Genomic DNA, 19,376 nt, shown 5'->3' with positions numbered 1-19,376 from the left:
ACATTTTGAAAAGAAAAAATAGAAAGATTTGATGAAAAGACGTTACACTGTTTACACAACTAATTAAGAGTCACTTCAGCGTGCGACGATTTTTTGCATGAAGATCCGTTTAATCAAAAGTGTCAGTCTATATAGGAAAGATGCTCTTATGTGTATCCCGCAACTTTTAAGAACTCGGTTTTTCGTTAGTATTTCAAACCGCAAGGTTATAACACTGTGCGGGACAAATTTGCCATTCCAGAATTGGCAAATCTGACTTTGTTGTTTTACAAGATATCAAAAATATTTTTTGGCCAAGTGATAGATAATTAAAATAATTAAATTTCCCCATATGTCCCAACGTATCACTGTTGTCACTGTTATCACCACAGCTGATTAAAAGTACATTTCCCAAGGGAAATTTAAAAATTCCCATGGGAATATTAGAAGTTCCCATGGGAAAATTTAAAGTTCCCATCGGAAAAAGTACTTTTCCCATGGGAATTTTAAAGTTCTAATGGGAAATGAAGAATAAAAAATGTTCGGAATTTAACTTTTCTGATGGGAACAGCTTATCCTCCCATGGGAACAATTTTTTCCCATGGGAACGATTTTTCTTCCCATGGGAACATTTATTTTTCCGAGAAAATTTGTCTACCTATTGGAACAATTGTTCTTCCCATTGAAATAGATATTTTATGTATGGAACATGTTTTTTTCCTTTTGATTATTTTTCTCCTAGACCAATTGAAATTTGTTGAAAATGCAGGATTTATGTTAAATGATTGCAGTATGCAGGTTTTCTACAAAAATGTCAATATGGTTTCGTATCTAAAGTTGCAATCGACATGCAACTTCCATAAAACTCTGATTATCCAGTAAAATATGAAGCTATGACAAGTAAGTTTTTAGATTAAGTTGTGCGTGTGTGTTGTGATAACAAAATATTCTTTTCTCTATTATTGAACTTATTGGAAAATAGATAAAAAAAATGTTTAAAACAACTTTTTTCCGGTGCGTAGAAATACCACAAATTTTGATTTTTTTTTACAAAATACAAGACCCATAAAACAAAAACACTGTAACATGCTGAAATAATATATTCATTTACAATCTGTATACACGTGCGTAATTAACGGGTTCTGGTTGAATGAACATGAATTTCAATCGATCACACACAGATGACAATCAATAGAGTATGGCACGTGTCGATAAAACATTTAATAACACTGTAATCATGGTAATTACTAAAGATATGATTATATAATTTGGAATTGTTTATTTATTTATAATAACATAGTCTGCTTGTATATTTCATGTCCTTTGTGCCAACTATATCATCCCATTAAGGCCCTAGTGCTTAATATTGAGGTGGTCATTTGCGATATTTCTACGGACGTCTTTATATCAACATGTTGATTCCTTCCGTATTATATTCTGTATAGGCAGTTTATGTAGATGAATTACAAGGACAGAAAATAGTAAATTAAAGTCATTTTACTAGTCTGTGTTGTATTGTTTTAAAAACTTAACATTGACATGGATTAGTGATTTCTGTGACTGTTTTTCTTATATATATATACACGTACATGTACCAAATGTACAAGTTTGTTACTTTTCACGTGAGTTTTTCTTTGTGTGTGACTTATTTCCGTTTACCTTATTTTTGTTTTATTTTTGTTTAAACACATTTTATTTCCAAAAGTAGCAAATGGGATTGAACACAAGTTATAACACCTCTCCTTATACAAACACAAAATACATATAGTAAGATAATGACGAAAAACAAAATAGGAATGCATGTAATACAAACTATAAACAAAAACGAAAATGCAATATAATATTGTTGTAATATGAACTGGCGTGAAGTGCGAGTAAGTAGGAATTCAGAATTTTAATTGTATGCGAAGTTCTGAATCTTTGTGTAATTCTGATATGAGATTGAACATATCTTTTTAAAATCAAAAACAATATTTCTCTTGCTTCATTGTGAAATGGGCACTCGAAAAAACTATGAATACAATCCTCAACAGCATGGCTACAGCTGCATGCGGGAATTAGTTTAATATTAACACGGTGCAGATCTGCATTTAAAGAGCTTCGCATATTTCTGAACCATGAATGATATTAAGTTTTCTAAAACCACAACTAAAGTAGAAGGGTGGCTGTTTTTACATTTCGGGAAGTCCATATGTCGGGGTTTAGAATTCCATTATAAGTTATATGGTTCGCTACTGACCCCGTACGGATCCATAGAGGGTTAGTAAAATCCATAGGGGGTGAGGCCGGAGGCCGAATCTCCTATGCATTTTATTCACCCTCTATGGTCCGTAGGGGGTCAGTAGTTAACCGTATAACGAATTTATCGCACGCGATACTTTTTCTGCAGCGTTTTGTAGAAAAATAAACAATGAAATACAAAAACATCTATAGATGACGTCACCATTAACAGTAGACGTGACGTCATGAACCCACTATGGAATTTACTAACCCCCTACGGATCCATAGGGGGTCACCACGTGACGGCGTTAAACCAATCACAACGTGATAATTTGCCCGCGGTGCGATAATCAATTGTAGTAGATGGGGAAAAAAAGACGTTCTGGTTATATCTAGTATATGACGCGGGGTACTACATAGTTGTTACTATTTCGTAAATCATAATTTGAATTTGACCAATAAGTGGGAGCATTAAACGCAGAGATAATCAAGTTTAGTCTCGTTATGTAAAGAATATAACACATTGAGCTTTCTTGACTTTCTTCTGTCTACTAGCAATTTCCGGCCTGTTTCGAAATATGTAGCTTAACGACTGACATACACGGGCAACACAGTTACTATTCCTCCTGCTTCCAACTTAACATGTTTTAAATTATTAGAATCTTGTTGAGTACAACTATCCCGAAACACGTATGCATATTCCATAATTGGTATAAGAAATGTTAAGTTTCAGTGGCGGATCCAGGGGAGGGGGGTTCCGGGGTTTGGACCCCCCTATTTTTGGACTATCAATGCATTTGCATGGCGACATATGGTTGGAATCCCCCCTTTATCCTGGGTTGGGAACCCCTATTTAAAAATGGCTAGATCCGCCCCTGAGTTTACACGAGAAAGATTATGTCTATATAATGCATATTACAATGTTTCAAGAACATTTAATCTTGTACTGTGCTTGCACAAGTCATTATGTTTTCTATATGTGTATGCATTTTCCTTGTTAATACATTCTGTACATATTCCGGCTCAGAGTTTCATGTGTTAAACAATACCGTGTGATGATTTTAACTTATTTTACACTGACTAATGTTAAAATGTGTATTCATATTCAATTCATTCACCAAAAGTGTATCACTATCAACGGCGGAGAATATTTTAGGGCATAGATAGGACATTTATCAAAAAACAGTCCATTTATACCGAAAAGAGAAATTATCAATGCCATTTTAGAGAATATTATTCATTCGTTGTATAATAATGAATTTTAATATAGTATCATGATAGCACAATAAAACCAAAAATTACAGCAGTAAAAGTCTTAAAAGTTAAAGGGAAACTCCGCAAAAAAAAAAATGAAAAATTGATATCATGTTCATTTTGTATAAAACAGCACAAATTCATAAATATTAACGTTTTGTTCTCCTAGATAAAATATTATCATCAATTTCAAACTCAAATATCAATTCTCTACATTCTCTAATTTTTTCAATAACTATGATCTGTCATTTTTAAACTTTTTTTAACTAACTTTATGAAACAAGTAAATATAGGGGAATTAATTTAGAGCAATTTCTTTTATGGATTTTCTCTCATTGTTTAAAGCTATAATTAACTAGCGGTGTTCCGTTTAAATTGTTTCCAATAATCTAATTTGTTTATCTGGGACTATTATACAATATAAAATCTTTTAATGTCCCAGCCTTTATATAATACCTTTATTTAATTACCTAACTTGACCATCAACATGGCTAAAGGAATTATTGCCAGAGGTACTGTCAGGTGACACTTCCAGGTATTCAAGCGATTCCCTTTCGGGCTTAAAAACTCTGATTACACGTAATGCAGTGTACGCCGGTAATTTGGAACTTTATATTTAAAAATTATGTCATAATATACATCATGTGTACATTTTTTTTTGTATCTTGAGTCCGACAGTGATATACTATACATTACTAAACTCATACGTGTAGTCAATTTTACTACCACTTGTTTATGAAATACATTTCTCGTGTAATGAATGATATTTGATTCCAGCCAAAGATTTGAGGAGGTAACAATTTATTGAGATATTTTCCATCCGTAAAATTTGAAATATGTAAGTTTGTACTACTTGTCAATTATTTTTGACATTGCGTGAAAACATTTGAATATTTATTTTACAAAAATGTACGCACTTGTCGATCGTTGGTTTATACAGATAGAAAGATACGGAACTAAAGATAGTCACAATTTAAAATAAATATTTGGAAAATAAAACAAAGACCTCCAGAACCGATCTGATTTAAATTCAGGGCCCGTATATGCATAAAGGTATTAAATGGTAAGATTTGTTCCGAACGGACGAATTTGTTACATGTTCTACGATAAATTATTATTACGATTGGATATCGTTTTATACATTTCAGTCCAGATCTATATCTAACTTGCTTTGTTTCGTCGAAGTTATGAATATAGAAAAATTACAGATTTATATTTCAACTAGAACGTTCTAGAACAGTTTAAGAAAATTCGTCATCACAATTGTTAGTTATATTGTACATGTATAACTATAATGCGAACCTTGTGAAATAGCACGTGAAATTCCAACTAAGCGTGAATACTTTGGAAAAGCGACGGTTCTATTAATATATGTCACTGGACGTTAAAATTCCATCTTCAATTCTAGTCTTCGTCAAATATTGTTGTTGGTTTCTTCTTTTTTTTTACATATACATGAATACACTCCAAGTTATTCCTATGTTATCTGATTTAGATATTTAATGCAAAGTGAATTTTAAAGATGAAAGTCCAATAGTTCGATAATGCTTCGATTTAAATATAAACTGAGAATAGGGCCTATACATTTATGATAACTGCCATATTCCGAATCCCTGACATTCTTTTGTGTAAAAGAAGAAAAGATAACAATGATCGGTATCCGAGTGAATCTACGTCTCAATCAAGCTTCATAAAGATATTACAGAATATTCAAGATTTACAACTTTTCTTGAATAAAAAGATGTTGGCTATGATTGCCAATGAAATATACTATGCAGCAGAGACCAAATTAGCCCAATTAATTTTTGTATGTACTATAACAACTGAAACCGTAATTCCGCTGTAGTGCACGTCGATCGTATCTGTTATAACAGGAAGTTGTATGGTAACCATGCTACCTTACCAAGTTCAAAAGTACATAACAACCCTTTCTTTGTGCATTATACGCACAGGAACATACATCTTACTATTTTGCATGGATTGCTAGCAAATGCTACTTTTCAAATGTAGTCCTAAACCAAAGCGTTGGTTTTTTTTTTATCTGACAAGCTAAATTTTGGATTAAGTGATCATACAAGTACGGAGGCTAGGATTTATAATTCGGGTAGTCTGGCTGACTTCGTGCAATATCCCCGCTCCGTATTCATTATAGTTTGTACATAAATCATTTAAATTTTAGATCCTTCAGATCATATACCAGAGACGAATAGTAACGTATGGCTTAGTACAACATGCATAACATTTTATTTGATGTCACCAATTGTAAAAATGTAAAATGAAACAATAACTTTCTATACCAACATAGACTTTTGTTGTATGTTTATACAAACCGAAACCACTACTATATGAGGGGGTTGACACGCTCAAATTTACTAAATTGTGTTTCAGAGAACCAATGCACCAAATTTATTTTATAGGATTTAGTTTTACATTTACACCTGTTCAAGGAATGTATTACTGGGCGTATTGCTTTTCCGCTAATTTTTCAAAGTTCCAATAAAGTATACGTTTCCAGAATTTGTATTTATTACTTTTCCGGAAATTTACCTGGTAGTAAATTATAAATATTTGAATATATGTTAGATAAATTATTTATTTTATATTTTTATACAAAAAAGGTTCTGATCTTATATTTACAATATATTAGATATTACCAGTTGACTCTGGTTACAAGGACAATGATTCGGATTTTGGAAAATGGCTGACACATTTCTTTGGTTTGGCTTACTTGCCAAACAATATAAGATTGAAGAAAGCTTTGTAGAATTAATAGCAGATGCTCCATCTGACGATTAATGCATGAAGTTTGCAGATTACATATTGGAATTTTATATAGATGGCATTTGAGATTTCCAACAACCAATGGTGCCGAGTCTTTTAATGTCCTCTTAAACGAGCAGTTTTACACTTTGCTTTCGTTCCGTGAATAGGTATTCCTTAATTATTTTCCCGGAAAAGTAATAATTTATTTTTTTCCGGAATCGTAACTATTTTCCCGCAAAAGTAAGGTATTTCTTTCCGGAAACGTAGACTTTTTTTCCCGGAAACGTCATCTTTTTTTCCTGGATAAGTAATGCCAATTTCCGGAAACGTAAAACGCCGGTATTACTGGACAAGAACAATTTAAATGTAGGACAAAATCATCTTACAACACGAAATTTGTTCAAAGAATAGTACCAAGCATGTGACAAAATGACGGGTATGTAATCGAGGTATCGCAATTGCAGATGGATTAGTGGATATTTGCCGTATGTTTAACGTTCAGTGGCAAGTATTTCATGCATATTCAAGAACCAAACTAAGTTGGGCAGACGACAAAAGCGAAATGGTGACAAATTCATTGTCTCAAAATTTATTATTTCAAAGTGTTATTTAGGAATTCAAATATATATTATGAAAAGTAAATTTTACTATTATTTATTGAACAAAATAAAAATATCAAAACCGCTTAAAGAAAATAAACCCGGTGAATGAAAGCTGAAATAAATGAAATGTAAAAAAAAAATTATTACACAAACATCTTTAAACATTCAAGGTTATAAAAATAATGCTGATTTTTTTCTGGCCAGTTTTGATTATAGTAAAAAATCACAAAAAAGGTTTCTTGAAATATAGCGGAGAACTTTTTTTTTTAAATTTTGATTACTCAAGTTGAATACCTTGTGTGATCTATGGACACTCCTTGTTGTTGAATTTGGGTTTGGCTGACCTCAATTGATATTACGTTTTAAAACAATAATTCAAATTAATTCAAATTAAATATACAATTAACAACAATACAGGCTTATATTTTTTGAAGCATTCAAATGAAATGAAACGTAAGATATTTTACGGAAAAAAGAAAAAGCAAGTCTGCCCAAAAATGATTGATATTTCAAAGAAAGATTTATAGTGTGTTCATAGTAAACTTAAACCAGAATGCGTATAGATGTCTCTGCTTATAACAGTCACAAATCACTTCTAAATATTAAAAATCAACCATGTAACATTAATGCATTTCTATTTTATCGAAAGTGATCGAAATGCGCTAATTGCGTAATTCAAATTCTCGGACACTTATTTTTTTCCAAAACACGTTATAGTTAATATCAGAGACATATAATACATGTATTATATGCTGAGATTATATGTCTCTGTTAATATGCATCCTTCTTTTTAATTTTTTTTTAAACACTTTAGGACCGTATCTCGGGGGCACTGCCGAAAACAATCTTTCAAAAAGAAAATTTAAATTTACATCTTTAAAACTTGTATATCAGATAAATTTGACCACATGACAAGAAATACTACACTAAACATTGGTCACGCACGACATATTCCGATGTAAGACACGTGCCGTTACAAAGTTAAAAAGTTTGCACGCATCAGCGCACACAGGTTTGTCGAATAGGGAAGTTGATTGGAGGAAAGTTACCGAAAACCACGCCTTCCTTAAACTAATACCCAGTCAACCGCCTTTGACAGAAACATAAATAAAACATGGTTAAGATTACAGAGATTTGGTTGCGTATTCAATATTAGAAAAAGTTAAGACTCTTTATTTAAACTTAGAGGTATAGAATATGCCCGTAATGCAAGTTTCGCAATTTTGCAATAAATTTTATACATCATTTTCACCTACCTATTGAGAGAAAAAAAACAAATTAAATAAAATTTGCAAATTAAAACTATTTTGAATTGTTCTCTATTCGTACAAAAAATCACCAGCAGTTATCTTCAATTAAAAAATAAAATAGTTCTTTTACCTGTATGCACTCGTAAAAAATAATTCATTTAAGTCTTTGATCTAGATGCAAAAGACGACAATGCTCTTTACATTTAAAACAGTCTACTCCAAATTTCATAGTGTATGCTGAGCTTGGCAGATACCCATTACTGTCCTCTGTAAAGTTGCGAATGATAAATTTCTAGAGTAGACTTCTTAATGGAAAAGAAAGTAAAATTTGTGTTGTATTATACAAACTTGTGTTTTTATATTATAATGATAACGGAATAGAACCTAAGTGGATATCATATATAAAAAATATTTTTGATAATTGCGGTATGATTATGTCCAATATATGGAATGCACAGTTTGCTGATAAATGGGTGTCAAAATGTATTGAGCAGAATATCATAAAACTTTATGTTATCGTATTTTTAAACAAGAATTTTACCATTTGAAAAATACTTTTCATTTTTACCTTACACATTCATTTATATATTATGCAAATATAGATGTGGTAGTCACCACTTGCCGATTGAGTCTGGAAGGTGGCAGGATTTACAGAGAGACTGAGACAGAATCTGCCGTCTCTGTGACTCAAACGACATTGGTGACGAGTACCATTACATTATGAATTGCGGAACATTTAACTAGAAAGAATGAAATTTTACCGAACTACTGTTGGTCAAACCCTAGTATCTATAAATTTGATCAACTGATTAACTCATCAAATATTGTAATATTAGAAAAACGTATCAAAGTTACAAATATTAAAGTCAGTCCTCCAAGTTAATTTAATTGTATCGTTCACACATGCATGTAATGTAATAATTGTACCTTATAGTTATGTTTATGTATGTTCTCTATAACTAGTAATTGAAGTTTTATGAGAAATAAAGTATTCGTATTCCTTTCGATTAAAAAATAACACGAAGACAGCCTACGGGTAAAATACAAGTGTGTATAATACCATAAAGTATTTAATCCTCATTCGTCCTTGCAAATGCAAAACTCTGGATTCTCTTTAATATTTACCTGAGAGATCATAAAAGACAAATGTAACAAGACTTTCAAAGGTGTTTGCGAAAAATGAAACGAAATAAAAGATTTTTTTGTAGACGAGTAACACATTGAAGTAGGCAATTTGACCGAATGAATGAAATAAACTTTTAAAAAAATTGGTGCACATCTTTCTAGTGGTGAAAAACACGCATATCGAGTTACGTAGATGCAAAAGAATAAGTATATTAATAATAATTATGATGTCAATTTCATCAATTCAAGGATTATAACTAGAAAACAATCTTAAACACGATTCGTGATTTCCCATATATATAGTTAAAAACAGATTTATAATTTGTATTCTTAAATTAAATTCTGAAATACAAAGGCATGGCTCTGATACTTGGCAGTTCAGCGAACAATATTACATGAAATGCACGATGCTATTGATCGAAAACAAAGGTGAGAGATTGTAAAATTGTAAAATCAGCTCCTGGACGTTATAGTTTCTATCAATCATTTAATGATATTAAAAGATTTTTTAATGTAAAAGTATGATAGAAATACCTTTAATTTATTGTAATTACATATTTTTTTTATCAAATGAAATTTTTGTTCAACTGCTCCAGACATGGTTATTAGTAACCGTCAGTCCATTGCGATATTTCATAGCTCTTTTACAAATTCCGGAAAAAAAATAATAAAGGAAAAATAAATGTTCCCATGGGAAAGATATATCTTCCCATGGAAAGAATTAATGTTCCCATAGGAAGAATAAATGTTCCCAAGGGAAAAAGGTGTTCCCATGGGAAGAAAAATTAGTTTCCATGGGAACAAAAATTCCCTTGGGAAATTTAGAATTTCCCATGGGAAGAAACTATCTTCTATTGTTCCCATGGGAAATTGTTGTTCCGAAGGGAACAATAAAATTCCCATGGGAAAAGTAATTTTTCCGATGGGAACTTTAAATTTTCCATTGGGAACTTCTAATATTCCCATGGGAATTTTTAAATTTCCCATGGGAAATATACTTTTAATCAGCTGTGGTGACACCAGTGACAAGAGTGACATGTTGGGACATATGGGGAAATTTAATTTTTTTAATTATCTATCACTTGGCCAAAAAATATTTTTGTTATCTTGTAAAACAACAAAGTCAGATTTGCCAATTCTGGAATGGCAAATTTGTCCCGCACAGTGTTTTATAGAGGCAATTTAAACGACAATTAAGCACAAACATACGAACTGATTTTTTAACAATGATTTATTAATTATCCATCATTAATTCTCTGAGGGGTGTTCCTAAGAAAATCAATTTTATGAGTAAAAGGATACAATGTATTAACAGGAAACTGATTACTACGTAGTTGAATATAATTTATGTTTTCGATACTCTATTTTACTAAGTGCTATTCGAGTATTCAAGTACTCGTTCACATCCCTAATCAAAACATATTTAAGTGATATTGTGCCTGCAAACATGTATATGCAATTCTATTTCATAGAGTTGTTGAAATAACTTTTGACGTCTGTCTGTACCTAGTCAGGAGTATGACAGTTGTTTTCCATTCGTTATATATGTTTGAGCTTTTGATTTTGCTATTTTACAAGAGACTTTCCCGTTTTGAATGTTTCATGGAGTTGGGTATTTTTGTTATTTTAGAATTACATTGTTTGTTAAAAATGGTTATTAAGCAGTACAGTTTCGAATCAACATTTGCCCATGCAAATTTGACAATACTAGATTTTCTATCGTTGAATTTCAGAGCGCCCTAAGACTCCATATTTGACATATAATCAGCAACAGTTTGTTGGAAGTACAAGTGTATTTAAATGCTCATCTGCAGTTAAACGACATCCAATGTATCTTCCTAGCAATTTGCAATACATCTGGTCTGTAGTCGGCATTAAACAAGGCGACACATTAAGCATTAATCCAATTACGAAGTCTGATAAAGGAAAGGATGTGACATGTACTGTTACTGACGATAGAGGAAAAGTCTCTGCCTCGAGCAATATAGTTAGTTTAGATCCGTACTGTAAGTAGAAGCTGTTTAAATAAAAATGTGATAAAAGATTAATGTACTGCATATGAATATGTTTTCGTCATTCTACTTCTTGGTGATTACACATGCTTTATTGGGATAAAGATAAAGAATAATCTAAACTTTGACGTCTTGTATTCTTGCTTATAGCCATTGTATTTTGTTTTGTTTATCAAATAATTCAAATGTATCTGATTCACCCTGAGTTATGACATCTCTCTTTTTTCGTAACTTGTTCAAAACGACATGCAGGTACATGCAATATCATTTCTAATTTTGAGATTAACAAAATAAAGATTAAAACAAACAACATCATAGATATTCTATTAACTGTTTTGTGATGTTTCAGATGGTCCTGAATCTATTAGACTTTCAACAGACTCTGAATCAGTCAATGTTGCAAAAGGAAGTCGCTTTACAGTAACTTGCTTCGCAATATGTTATCCCAAATGCTATTTTGTATGGAAACGTGAATCGAATGGAGTGATCTCAGACATGAACAATGACCAAACATACACAATAAACGATGTATCTCAAAGTGATGATGGTATTTATTCATGCGCGGTTACACATCAAAATGATACTGCAAGGATAGGAAATATTGAAGTAACAATAAATGTTTATGGTAAGTGTTAGTTACATTGATTATTCTCAATTGGCATACTAAAAATACTATTCGATTGATACATAGTTTTGTACTCAAACAAACTCAACAGAGAAACCGTGCTAAGGGATATAGTTACGATACTGTTGTCAAATCATTAAAGATGGCATATTTTGGTATTAATATTGATTCACTCATAGGGTCTTTGCATCGAAAATAAACACATTTATTCTAAAACCAGTTGTTGGCATGATACGGGTTATTTTCTTCTCGTATATTTAATGATAGTATGATACTAAACCCTTAACGGGCGGGATTGTGCTTGATTTTCATATGATGAAGACCTAATCTTTCAATCAGTTACATTGGGGTCTGGAGCTGGCATGTCAGAAACTGCTAGTAATCCTTTGTTAATTTATGTATCATTGTCATTTTTCTTAGTTTCTTTTGTTACCTATTCTGAAATCGGACTCGGACTTCTTTTAATCTGTTTTACTGTGCGTATTGCTGTGTGTTTGTTTATTCTACATTGGCTAGATGTATAGGGGGAGGGTTGAGATCTCACAAAACATGTTTAACCCCGCCGCATTTTTGCGCCTGTCCAAAGTCTGGAGCCCTAGCCTTTGTTAGCCTTGTATGTTTTTTTCAATTTTAGTTCATTTATATGTTTTGGAGTTAAGTGTGACGTCCATTTTCACTGAACTAGTACACATTTTTGTTAAGGGGCAAGCTGAAGCCCGCCTCCGAGTGCGGAATTTTCTCGCTGTGTTGAAGATCCATTGGTGGCCTTCGGTTGTTTACTGCTTTTTAGTCGGGTTGTTGTCTCTTTGACACATTACCCATTATCATTCCAAATTTTAACAAAGGTTGCAAATACCTCGGGCAAAATTGATAGCAAGTTGTGGTTGTAATAATCAGGTTCATTAGCTTTGATGATGCAAAAGTATTACTGCATACATCATTTCCTCGTAAACCTCTAGTCGGGACTTGGTAGATATCATATTAAGGAACACGTACTCGGCACATGTTAATATGTATAGCAATATATGGTAATATTTCTTTAAAATGTCGGTAGAACGTCATATCTTTGATTTTAAAGAAAACTTTGTCTAAGTTATGCTGTACAGCTTATATAGGTATTAAATTCAATATTAAGAATCGTGTTAAGGTATCACCGTAGAGCATATTTTATCAACATTTTTGTCCATCCGAACGTCGTTCAAAAAATATTAAACGCTATTTTCCTAAAACTTGTACGTAAGATTTCTAGTTTTTTAGTTGTTAAAGTTTTGCGGGTGTCGTTACATACTTACGTATCTTGAATGATTGTTAACAGGGCTTGAACTGTCAGATTTAAGGTAATTTTTCACATGTCACGCATTTACTCGATGATGTTTGTATAAATTCCTATACACCTATAAGCGGCAGTTGTGATTGATAAATGTGAGCCCATTTTCAATTGTGAATTTTTATATGGGTTTCGTTCCAGATTTTTAGGACTTTCACTGTCAATTTTTCCAATGTCGGATATATTCAGTAGATACTTGTTCTGTCTCAATCTCAATTCATGCAATTGAGGATTGTTCTGTTTTACTCGATAGTTTTTAGGCATTCGCCAATTTTGGGGTCAACTTTGAAGTACCATTTGTATATTTTTACATCCAAAGACTGACAATGAGACTTGATGGAGCATGTGTAGTAACATATGATTTCAATATTCTAAAACGCACATCAACCCACGTTTGGGTGACATCTTCATGTATACTGAGTAGGAATTAGCACATGAATAAATCAACTAATAAATTAATTAATTATTAAATATACAAAAGAGGCATAAGACTAGCTCTAAGTCCAAAATAAATTGACAAAATGATTAATGTTGTATACAAAAACGACGAACTGAGAAATAAAATTTTACAAAACGTTACTGAAACAACTACGGCGTTGTCAGTTTGTCATCGCTTAATATGAGTTTGCATATGCCTTTGGTATCTTCCCCTTTTTGTTGAAGAACATGTACTCCTAATGTGACACATGTGCTGTGAATTAAAATAAAAACCAATTAGCAACTTGAAAATATCATTGTAAGATAATTTGTTTGTATGAATCAGATTTTTTATGTTCACGAATTACGATTTATTCCAAAATAAACAAGATACGTGTACAATGGTGTATATGCATAACCTATTCTTGCATTTTGGTTTGAAGATTAAAATGTGCTATACGTGTGAAAAGTTGCAGAACACGAAGAAGTAGTCGTGCAATGTTTTTATACTATTGCATGAGAAAAGGGACCTAGATTGCAAACATTCTTTTGAGTTTCTAAAAATCGACATCCTGTTAATTCTGTCTATAGAGTAGGAAGTTCATTCAATTGATTGTGTTTTAAATATTGATAAAGGAATTAAGTATTGACATTTCCCTAAAGGGACACACAACATATACTTTAACCACAGAAACCACCAAAACTTTTGAGGCCCGTATTAACTTCTTATAAAAAATATTGATCTTAATAATTTGAAAGAGATTGTGAGGAGCATTTGGCAGACACATTACAATAATTAGGTATGTAAGAACACTTATGTAGGCTACGTGTCCAGTATATTGATTGAAGTTTCTTATCTTTGGTTGGCATTCCACAAAATTATAGAACAGGCCTACGATTGTTCAAAATTGCCAGTGTGGTAAATGTTGTGAAAACGTATGTTTTTTTTCAAGGGCAACTTCAATACCCAATTCCTTTTTCAATAATATTAAAAATGAAATCGACTGAAAGAAATATACACAAAACATGATCCTTCATGTCATAATGATACGCGATCGCAGGGTGGTTATTTAATCATGCTTTTACAGAGTCTGAATTTACTGATACTTGACAACGAGGTTAATCATATTTCCGTTTTGATCAATTAGTTGTTAAGATGACATGACTAGCGCTAATGTCTTAGATAAACAAAACATATTGGAAAAGACCGTATAATATAAATCGATGTATGTCACATTTTTCCGTATACTTGTTCACTAATAGAACTTCTCTGACAATCGTCTGTTTATCTTTTCATGTGTATTTGAATTGCGAATGAATCTACAACATGTACTCCATACATTAAATTTAAAATGCTAAAATAGAAAGTCCTATGCATATCATTGTTTTACATAACATATAAACGTAGTCTTTATATGATTTAATGCCTTGACTGATGTATTTATAATTTAACTAGAAAAAGAAATCGTAACATCAACAGAAGGAGCTAAAACCTTAAGAGCAGAAACAACATCTTTAGATTTTACAAGTAAATATATTTAATGTTATAGATCAAATTGGTATCAACTATGTACATTCAAGAGATAACTGTATTGTATTTGAAAATTTGCGGACGTCCATTTATAGCTTTACTGTCGCAAATTGAGTTTACCTTGCAACGCGTAGTGTAGACATGTAAACGTATATTTGCGACAGTAAAACTACCGATACGTCCACGTTGCTTCACATACAATACTATTATCTCTATTCTAATGCACCATGAACAAATCATTCAATTTTAGTCATTATGTCGGTGTAAAATTTTTATCAAACGCAAATTCCTCGAAATGATGTCATCTTCTTTAGCACCTAAACTATGTGACGTTATAGGTATTCTTCCGGTGTCAAACATTAACACCAGGCGTTCGTTTTATGATTACTTATCTGCCTCAGAATGTAATGACATTTGATAAAAAAGGATTTTTAGGCGCAAAATGTGAGTTTTTTGGCTTATTATTGGAGAAATTACATGTTAATACATTCCAAAATTCAAAATGTTGGCTGCCATTAGTTACAGACAAGAAGATATATAATTTTACGCTGATTGCCATCCAATCAGAACCGTTGATACACAAAAAGATTGTATTTTCAAATCTAACAATTCAAACTTTGTCTGCGACACCAATAATTAAGCCTGTACAATTATGGAAGCTATGTATAAAACTATTTCAATTGATTGTATGCCATTTATACTTAGATTTGAGTTTGAGTAATTTTTACAACTCTTTTCTAGGTAACTGAATCTTATATTTGATGAAAAAGTAAAATCGATTTGTTCATAACATCTTTCTAAGGTAGACAACTTTGGACCTCCGAGAAATACAAATTTGATTTCATAATCTCGAATTTGTATTATTACACTAGTATACATTTGTGGGTTTTGGTTACTAATTAATGCACCAGTATCTCTTATTTCTAGGCATTTCAAACTCGGATAAAGTAACACAAGTCCCGGATGAAGATTCCAATGCAAAAGGCCGAGAAACTGACAACGGTATGTTGACAGCAGAATTCACGTTCGTAGTAATGTTTAGAACACGTGCTATTGTAGTTAGGATATATATTTTCAGTATTAAACTAGATATTGTAAAAAATGTTTAGCTTTATACTTCTTTGTTATATGTCTTATTTACACTGAATGCAGCAAATTGTTTTCAGTATACGATTAATTAAAAGACAATGAAATAGTACAATGCAACGCATATATCAACCATAACATGTGTGACTGAAACAAACGTAACGATACTATTCACGCATTTTTGAAACCAAACAACTTTTATCATCTGTCGGTGTTTCAACAATTAAGACAATGAACTTCAAGAAGGAATAGGGTCACGATGTATTATCTGGTCTTTTATATTGTTAAAAAATCAGAATGTCTTCAATCTTTTCAAACCTTTGTTATCAGTGATCCCCTCCGCCCCCAAAAAAGAAGAATGATTGGTTCCTACTGAAAACCATTGTATTTATATGGTGTAATTTGAGAGTTCTATGTATGTCCCTATTATGCAGATTACAGTACCATAACAATAGTTAAGACAGAAGTGTTAAGATTTCTTTACAACGCAGGATTAGTGCATTTAAACCAATATCACCCCATATTGGCCATTTTCTTCACATACTTTGCAATTGTTTCAGCTCCTAGCCAATCAGTCTAGTCAATGTATGCGTGATCCAATTAAATCTGGCATGTTCAAGTAATTGATGTGTATGATGATTGTCTTGAGTATACTCCTGGGTTAGTATGGGATATTATATTTGGGGAGAGGTAGGATGTTGAAAATGAATAATCTTGACTGAAAAATATTACCTTTTGGAAAATAACAATAATCTTGTACACAAGTGAAAATAAATAGTTGATATTCCGGCGTGCCATTTGCTGTAGGATGCGTCGGTCTGACTTGATCAAGGCAATTCAACGTAATGCATTTAATTTTAATCGACAGGTGTCACATCAAAAGAGATCATCATTTATCCAATTATTGGTGTTGTTGTTGTTATAATTGGTACTGTAGTTTTGATACTGGTATGCTGGCGTCGACGGCGCAACTCTCCACAAAGAACTGGAAAACCATTCAAAGAACCTGACAAGCGAGTATCAACAGTATCAGCCGTATATGATACCATTGATGAACAAGGAGAGCTTACTTCAAATATGTATAATCCAAATTCAGAATATCTGGATCCATTTCATGAATTAGCTTCTTCTAGGACAGACCCAAAATATGTTTTCAGTGATCTTATGCGCAGGCACGGAGATACGAGTACAGCAGAATCAAACGTGACATCAAATGCGCAACCAGATATCGAGACAGTTCCTAAGTCCTTAAATTATCCAGATGGTTTACAATCCTTTTCGAATCCACTCAGATATGGCGTCGTCGATAATTATTGGTCAAACGAAAACAGCGACAACAGTGACTACCTAAAACCCGTAAACTTCAACAACCGAAAAGTAAATTTTTACTTTAAGAAAGAAAATGACTCATAGTTTTTGAACACGGTAACGATTGCAAATCAATTCGTTTAGAATGTAATAACGGGAAGGACAGTTCTTTTTACCATACTACATTATTAATTTTCGTTTTGTATTAGGTACATGATTTTTTCCTCATAAAAAAGTCGTCACATACTTAAATATAAATGGCAATTTAACGAAAACATTTTGTAACATTTTACCATTTGGGTTACTATGTCATATTATAGATTCGTTGAGTATTTCTTTTGAACAAAAAGCTACTTTAGCCGCGACAATATATATTTAACCTGGAATTTGTATGTATGTGTTATTTTTCTAATTTGTTTGTGTTTAGTATTATACACTTTGAATAACCCATTTATTGTTTCAAGAGTTAAACATGTTAAAGTTGGAAACTGATATAAAGCATATTTTGTCATCATGCATGTTACTGACAAAGTGGTTTTACACAAAGGCATTCATTTCTGTTTTGTAGTGTAACGTGGTTACAAATATTAATAATTCTATATGAAAAAAGTATTAATTATTTAAAGTGAAAATGATCAAAACTTACATATTAATAGAAACTTAATCCCAATGTCAGACAATGTCATGGTTGAAAAGCCTTTTAGCCACTTTTGTACAGTATAACTATGCAGTAACGCTAACAGGTAGATCACACCTCCTTCAGAAAATGTTAGCAATACAATTGTGTCCATTTAATCAAGATATATGTCGTTAACACTTTATACAAAATAGTATTGAATTAAATATCGTACAATGAGGTTTTTTTCCCGTTGAAACCGCCGTTTGGATTGTACTATCGTATAACACAATGTTACAACAATATAAGAAAAGCAGATTACGCAATGTTCACAAGCCAAAAAAAAAGAACAATATTAATATAATAAAAAAGGAGTTGAAGTATGATTGCTAACGACACAACTCTCAACCAGAGACCAAATGACATAGAAATTAACAGCTATAGGTTACCAATCGGCCTTCATTGATGAGTAAAACCCATAATGCAAAGTCAGCTATAAAAGACCCCTAAATGACAAATGTTAAACATTTTAAACGAAAAACTAGAGGCTATTTTATGACAAAACTATGAACGAAAAGCAAATATGATATACAGCTACGAACGACACCCACAAAGGCTAGTGACTTTGGACAGGCACATACAGAATGTGGCGGTGTTGAACTTATTTGCCGGGGCCAAACCTTTCCCTAAATTGGTACAGTGGTGTAACAGTACAACATAAGAACAAACAATAAAAATCAGTTAAAACGGCTTACCCCATCAGATCGATACAAAGCAGAACAAAAAACTATCAAAAACAGACTGGACATGGCAGGGAATTCATACAATGTCATCCAAAAACAAAATTATTAAGTACAGATCTGAGAGTACTTGCAGTTACTGACAGCTATTTCAAATCCAATAACAACTGATAACAATTCATGTATCTAAGACTTAAATATCGATCAGTACACTTCCAACATCCCATGTATTTAGTTTAAAGACTAATTGAAGCCATATGAAAATATGACCTTGTACAATGCCAAGATACAGTTATCGACAGATTGAAAACCGTGAATGTGCATATGTCTACAACAATAAAAATTGGTTTGGTTTTGATTAACTGATAACAAAATCATTATGTATACTAATAACCCCATCAAAATCAAGTCAGGTGACCCGTAAGGTATATAATTCGTTATCGATATGAACAATGTCATCCGTCATGCTATCATTTATCAAAGTTACTTAAATCTCGATGGTTCTAACCAGGCATTCCGGC

General features: G+C 32.2%; 1 protein-coding gene across 5 annotated transcripts in view; it reads left to right on the top strand.

Moving 5' to 3' along the window:
• LOC127710164 (uncharacterized) overlaps window positions 1–19,376 on the top strand; it is a 182,521-nt gene that overhangs the window by 814 nt on the left and 162,331 nt on the right. For 2 of the 5 annotated variants that reach the window (XM_052215900.1, XM_052215899.1), the window contains exons 2-5: window positions 10,927–11,199; window positions 11,555–11,830; window positions 15,031–15,102; window positions 16,033–16,107. In XM_052215900.1, coding sequence (XP_052071860.1) covers window positions 10,927–11,199; window positions 11,555–11,830; window positions 15,031–15,102; window positions 16,033–16,107 — 696 coding nt within the window. Of the gene's footprint in view, window positions 1–10,926; window positions 11,200–11,554; window positions 11,831–15,030; window positions 15,103–16,032; window positions 16,108–17,059; window positions 18,306–19,376 lie in introns of those variants that run through there. The other 3 variants (XM_052215902.1, XM_052215901.1, XM_052215898.1) reach the window with 2 other exon arrangements.

The sequence above is a fragment of the Mytilus californianus genome, unplaced genomic scaffold (genome assembly GCF_021869535.1).
Source record: "Mytilus californianus isolate M0D057914Y unplaced genomic scaffold, xbMytCali1.0.p SCAF_7, whole genome shotgun sequence".
NCBI classification, from domain to species: domain Eukaryota; kingdom Metazoa; phylum Mollusca; class Bivalvia; order Mytilida; family Mytilidae; genus Mytilus; species Mytilus californianus.
The sequence above is the reverse complement of the archived record's forward strand: the minus strand, read 5'-3'. Positions and strand labels throughout refer to the sequence as shown.